Raw genomic sequence first — 6,368 nt, 5'->3', positions numbered from 1 at the left:
GATTTAAGCAAATAAACATGAAAATATGCTAAACATATCACAAAGGTTAGATTTAGGCCTCAGACACAATCCCCACGATCGGATTATGTGCTTAATGTTCCCTAATCACTCTTTAGATCATGGATTCTTATTGTCCCCGGTCCTCTACCTGTTCGCCCAACCATCACTCTCCACTCCTCGCGCGTGTATCCACGCTCCACATCTTAAATTAAGAAAATATTCATATGGCCCGCAATAATGTGGATTTGATTTCCCTATACAAATAGTTCTCTCTTTTTTTAAAAAAAAAATCATGGGTTTAGATCAAGAAGTGGGAACATAATCCCTTAAGCCAATGGATTTGTAGCTGCGAGGAGCTATAGTCTATAGATTTGATGGAGAGACAAGGAAGGGGACATGAGAGCAAATGCCACAAGTTCAAGGCTCTCCTATCGCATTATATTATTTGTATTGGTTATTATTCTCCCGAAAAAAAATATCTGAATTTGAAATAGAGAAAATCCCACAACAATTATTGAATTTTGAGATAACTAACAGAACAATACTGTTTTGTTTTATGCATTTATTTTATTATTGAATTTGTTATAAAACATTAAAATTTGAAAAGTTCAGAATTTTTCTGGCAAAGTTCGGTAATTCTTTTAAGATATTTCTTTTGGAATATAATGTTTTATTTTATGCATATATATATATATATATATATATGTGTGTGTGTGTGTGCGTGAAATTTTAATATGCGAGTTTATTTTTGGTGTAGGAAAGAAACGTGGGTAAAATAAAAAAAGAGGACATAAATAAAAAGGAAATGCTTAGGACAGTTGCCCTTAAACTAAGGATGGGAAGAAGACAAAATGTCATTTCAGTTTCGAAGTGGTTCTTGGTATCTTTGTCTTTCAATGGTCAACCCTCTTGGACTCTCTCTCTCTCTCTCTCTCTCTCTCCCTCTCTCTCTCTCTCTCTCTCTCTCTCTCTCTCCTGTCTTGTGAGTTTCATGCACAGTGCAACTCCTTATAATTGAAACTGCATATGGTAAGTTCCATTTATTTATGTAATTATGTAATTGATTTTTTTTTAATTTTCAAATTCAAATTAAAAATTTTAATTAAGACCAACCTTTTTCCAAAGATATCAGACCACGAACACAAGTTATTGCATGGTTGTACTTTGAAAACTAGGGCATATTCGGATCCCATGATTGGAGTTGGAGAAGAATATGGTTAATAATAAAGTTTTGAATTCGAAAAAGGAAAATGGAATCTATTTGTAATATTTTAAAGCTAATTTTATGAAATTGAGAGTATAAAATCAGCATTTGCTTATCTTTGGGAATCCACAGAAAAGAATCGACAAATCGAATTATCATATCAAAGAATATTTATTAATTGATTATCGGTCCATTTTTTTTTCGCCGGAGTAAATAGTATGATATAATTTCGATGCCCATCAAAACCGGTGGCATTTTTATAATATAACGAGTAGAATATACCAATTACCGGGAAGTCACATAAGTAGAAAAATAATAAAATCAAGGTGAATAATAATATAAACGAGCTCATAAATTATCTCTCGGTCAAGGTAATTACTAAAATATAAGAGGAATAATCTTTGGATCAATTTAAATAGTTATAAAACTCATGTAATAAAATTTTATTTACGGTCGAGAGTGCATATGACAAAAAAAACATTTAAATAGGTTTATACTCACAAATATTATTTTTTTTTTGAATGAGAGAAAATAGGATATGGGAGTGAAAGATCCAAAGGAGGGGGAAACAGACGGATTCTTAAAGTGGGCTCTGCATCGAACCGCTCAAAAGGAAAACGCGTAGACGGATTACAAAGATGATCCAAAATTTCCAATATATTATTATATTATATATATGCATACAAAATAGAAAATAAATAATCTGAAATTCCGACTCCCTATATAATTCGGCTTTATTTTAATTTTAGGGAAACGAACAATACAATATTTGCGCATGCTATATCCATTCTATTCAATTCGTGTTCCCACTGCTCTCCCCTTCACAAATGAAAAAACCGGCCCTCATCACTAAATCATTGTAGAAAAAAAATATATTAAATTTTAACTTTTAGCCACAACAAATATTAACTCAACAGAAATTCTGAAAAAATATATAAAAAAAAACATAACTTCATAGGTCTTTCACTAAATTTGTTTTATTTTTCTTAAATCAAATTTTGCTTGAATGATTTTTCTAAGTGATTGCTGGAAGCATAACTTAGCATTCAAGAAGGATAATAAAGGGCTGTGAAGAACAAACAGACAGTTTCAACTTTTGCACCATAGAAGACAATGGAAAACAACAATCCACATTTCTTGACACAGAAGCAACACTTGAAGGGCAACAAGAAGAAGAAGAAATAAACATGAATCACATATAGGAATAGAGAGAGAGAGAGAGAGACTCCATGTAATAAAAGTTTTTTTTGGGGTAAAATATATTGGCCAAGTGAGATCAGAGAGCTGTTTCATCGGGCCATCATCACTGGCTGCGAGTTCGGTTGCTCTCTGCGTTTCTTATAGGGTAGAAATATGGATGTGCCTGCAAACATAAATACAATTCTTATTTGCCATTTTATCAAATTCCATCCACTCTAGATTATGATACGGGAAGAGGGTACTGCGTAAAAATTCCAAAGATTCGATATTTTCTTACCATTGCTTCTTTGGCAGTCGGCCTCTCTTGGTGATCATATCTCAGCAGCTTGTCAGCAAAATCAACAGCCTAATATGAAGAGATGAAGACAGTTGAGTCTCTCCTGTGTTCATTACAAGAACAGTTGGGGGAATCTTAATTTCACAATGTGGATGTCTCATTAAGAATCTGTACCTCAGGAACTGCCAGGTGCTGGTTCTCAGAGTTGATGAACTTTGACAATGGTTTCCGGCTATGCCTGGAAATCAGATCCATTTTTGTTCAAAGCTTTAATATTGTTGAAAAAGGAATGGAAACATAAATGGCAAACGCTCATCAAAATGTGTAACCTGACATTGTTACAATACCTTCCAACAAGGGCTGCAAGATTCGGGTCCAACTCTATACGGTATTTGTTCAGGTAGGCGTTAAGTTCATCCGTACCGAGTACCTATTCACAGTGCAAACCAACATAAGTTCACATGCCCGCCTCTCTGGCATTGAATAAAATTGCAATCGTGATGATTCAACAGGTTGCATCCTGAAAGATGAGGATTTATGTGTTACTATTACCTTTGCAATTTTTACCAATTGGTCATAGTTGTCATGGCCATAGAAGAATGGCTCCTTGCGGAAAATCTGCAAGCAAATCTCAGCATCAGCACGATAATTAAGCATATATGTTTCCAGAAAAAGCAATGTCCAAGTTCCGATTCCGTTAAACAGTAACGAAGACAGCAGAAAATTTTAAATTAAGAAGATAAACTAATTCGATTCGCTCACCATTCCAGCAAACATACATCCGAGACTCCACAAGTCTAGAGAATAGTCATAATCCTGCAAATCAACAAGCAGCTCTGGACCTTTAAAGTACCTGTTCATTAGCATAAGTGAATTACACCATGATCACACGAAAGATGAGTGAACGATTCGTATCCGCTAGATGAAAAATCAACATGTAAGTTTTAACTTCTAAAGTCTCAATGTAAAATGCATCCCTTCTACAACACAAGTGATTACGTTTCTTGAACAGAATCTCTATCACGTTAAACAATAAGAATGGCAAATCTCGTAAGAGAGAGCTTTACACAAAACCCAAGGAAATTACCTTGAAGCAACTCGAACATTGTACTCTTTCCCAGGATGATAGAATTCTGCCAATCCCCAGTCAATTAGACGAAGTTTTCGCTGTTCATGATCAATCATTACATTATGCGGCTTCACATCTCTGTGCATGATTCCCCGTGAGTGGCAATAATCCAAGGCCTACATCGAGAAAGATGAAAATTAGATGTTATTAATAGTTTCTCCCCACCCATATGCATTTATCTCAAGTTTTACGTTTAACAGACCACATTCTTGTCAAACCAACCAGTACGGATATAAGAAACGAATAACCAGTCTAGATTACAGGAAATGGACTGTCTACCTTCAAAAGTTCATAGATATAATATCGAATATCGTAGTCTGAAAGTGTTGGATAGAGCACTTTAAAATCCTTGTTGTTCACATATTCAAATATCAAGCTGGGAGTCTTTGACTGCTGATCTCTAACAATGTCTAGCAATTTCACGATATTTGGCCCGCCGCAAAGGTTCTGAAGAATCTTAATTTCCCTCTTAATCTGCATTCGGGCAGAAGCAAAAGCGTTAGGAATATCGCCAATTAACAAAAACAAATGCAAAAATTCATAAATGTAATGGCAAGATGAGAAGGGAATCGACTAACTCAACCTTCTTCTTCTTCACCGGCTTCAGAATCTTGATAACGCATTTTTCATTATCTGTAGTGTGTACACCCTCAAACACTTCACTGTATTTGCCCCTTCCGACCTTCCTCACCACCTCATAATCATCCTGTTCACTGTTTTTCATCAAAAAATCTACCTCTTAAACATTGATTTGCTTAGCAATGGCATGACATTCATAGACCCCTTAAACAACAACAAAAGCTTATTTGGCAGAGATCGATGAGATTCAACTATCTAAAACATAGACTAATCCTCATCTCCGTACACGCTAAAACCACGAATTGTGACAGAAAGGAATCAAATTCCGCGCATCAATTGCCTCAATGGTGTCGGAAATGGAGCCCTATAACCACATTCCACCACGGAAACACGAAAAGTCCGCACCCTATTCATCCAAACGAATCTAATCCAAAAGGCAAACACCAACAAAGCCAGGAAATGAGGTAAGAGAAGAATCGAAGAGATGGGCAAGGAAACGGCAAATTACCCCCATTGAACGGTCAGGGACTCATAGTCCCAGTACTCCTTGGGCCTAACGACGTTGACATCGGCGTAAACCCTAGCCTTGGACGGCGCGCCGGGACGGCGGATTGATTTTCCGATCTTGTGAGCCAGCTTTTCCGGCGTCTGCAAACCCTTGCGCGATGTTGCCTCAGCTTGTGACGGTAAAACGAGGCGCTTGAGGCGAAGGACCCCCAAGCGAAGATACCGCCGACAAAAAACGTAGACTACTCCTCTTCCCGGCGACGGAGAAGAACGGCCAGAGAAGATAGAGAACAGATCGGCGGCGGAGGAGGAAGGGGAGAAGGCGCTGCGAAGAGAGAAGGTGATATGAATCGCTTCTTCTTCTTGTGCGTTTTTTCCTGGTTGACTCCAAACGGTGTCGTTTAGCTCACCGGATCTAAATTCTGAAGGGTATAAAAAAAAAACGTGTGAAACGATGTCGTTTATATGGGTCGGCTACTTACCACGTGATGTGGGCCGTTTGGATTTATCCAAAAAGAGGACCCAATATAAAAAGGATCACCAACCTTTGTGGGCCTACTGGGCCCACAAGAGACAAAGCGGGAAACTTCGAAAAACTGGTGGAGCTTTTCCGTTTTGATCTCTCCGTCTCTCTCTAGGGTTCATTTTTCGTTGAAATGTTCAGCGCCATGGATGACGTCAGAGACACATCTGCTTGGGTTGCGAATCATTCCTCTCATGTCATCGTTGATTCTTCAGGTACGTTTCTCCTCGTCTTTGATGCTAAAAATGTTGCATCTTTTCTTCGATTCCTGAATTTTTTTTCTGATTCCTTTGTGCGTTTTTTTGGGGGTGCGAACTTAAGAAATCGAGAAAGTTGTTGACAAAATCGGTGGAGCGGTTCCTGAGGTGAGATGGGATTTCGAAGGGATTCACTATTTTGACGACGGACCTCTTACTGTTCAGTACCTCTTCGTGTTGGATGCTTTGAACTTCTGCTTCTGGCCTGGTAATGGACCTCTCATCTTCATCGACGTGATTGATAGTCATGCATGTGTGTATATGTAGAGAGAATGCATTTTATCACATGCGTATGGAGATTAAGCTCTGTTCTGTTGTTCTCTGTAGACTCGGTTAATTTCGTAAAAGTTTTTTAGTTTTTCTCTTTTCTGGGTAATGGAGATAGTGTAAACTAAATATCTCTGTCTATTTTCGTCTGAAGATAAGGATCTGACTTACGACCATTTGGCCTCGGGACTCAAGGATGCTTTGGAGAAGGACGAATCCATGTTTGATGCTGATCGCCTTCAACAGTTCACTGGTATTTCTGCTTCAATACCCGCTTGGATTCTTGGAAACTATGGGTTTTTTTTCTGTTGCCTGCTTGTGTGGGGAAACCTAGGATTGTGTAATAAGGATGTGTTTTTACATTTAGGTACTCAATTGCGTGAAATATTGGGATGGCCCAGGCCTCTCCCGCTGGAGGAAGAGCG

At 37.9% G+C, this 6,368-nt stretch overlaps 2 protein-coding genes across 2 annotated transcripts in view; one reads left to right on the top strand and one right to left on the bottom strand.

The window, feature by feature from the left end:
- Window positions 1-2,268: 2,268 nt before the first annotated feature.
- On the bottom strand, window positions 2,269-5,541 carry LOC104819875 (casein kinase II subunit alpha-2). The gene is made up of 11 exons (XM_010550153.2): window positions 5,484-5,541; window positions 4,898-5,318; window positions 4,394-4,523; window positions 4,090-4,284; window positions 3,769-3,926; window positions 3,444-3,534; window positions 3,234-3,299; window positions 3,029-3,111; window positions 2,856-2,919; window positions 2,682-2,750; window positions 2,269-2,567 (listed from the first exon to the last, which is right to left on the bottom strand). Exons 1-11 carry the CDS (start codon window positions 5,539-5,541, stop codon window positions 2,508-2,510), a joined length of 1,395 nt encoding a protein of 464 aa, XP_010548455.2. The 3' UTR covers window positions 2,269-2,507.
- LOC104819874 (UPF0553 protein-like) overlaps window positions 5,521-6,368 on the top strand; it is a 2,066-nt gene continuing 1,218 nt past the window's right edge. The window contains exons 1-4 of the mRNA XM_010550152.2: window positions 5,521-5,634; window positions 5,741-5,884; window positions 6,098-6,196; window positions 6,311-6,365. Coding sequence (XP_010548454.1) covers window positions 5,553-5,634; window positions 5,741-5,884; window positions 6,098-6,196; window positions 6,311-6,365 — 380 coding nt within the window. The 5' untranslated portion in view covers window positions 5,521-5,552. The remainder of the gene's footprint in view (window positions 5,635-5,740; window positions 5,885-6,097; window positions 6,197-6,310; window positions 6,366-6,368) is intronic.

The sequence above is a fragment of the Tarenaya hassleriana genome, unplaced genomic scaffold (genome assembly GCF_000463585.1).
Source record: "Tarenaya hassleriana unplaced genomic scaffold, ASM46358v1 Cleome3, whole genome shotgun sequence".
Taxonomy (NCBI): domain Eukaryota; kingdom Viridiplantae; phylum Streptophyta; class Magnoliopsida; order Brassicales; family Cleomaceae; genus Tarenaya; species Tarenaya hassleriana.
Note: the sequence above shows the minus strand (reverse complement) of the source record. Positions and strands in the feature narration are given on the sequence as shown.

Bases quoted from the DNA above. Each gene is read 5' to 3' on its own strand.
- LOC104819875 (XM_010550153.2), bottom strand. From the start codon at position 5,541: ATGAACCCTAGAGAGAGACGGAGAGATCAAAACGGAAAAGCTCCACCA. The intron at 5,319-5,483 runs GTTTCCCGCTTT...TATACCCTTCAG, and splicing joins AGCTCCACCAGTTTTTCGAA to AATTTAGATCCGGTGAGCTA. The intron at 3,300-3,443 runs GTGAGCGAATCG...ATTTGCTTGCAG, and splicing joins GATGTATGTTTGCTGGAATG to ATTTTCCGCAAGGAGCCATT.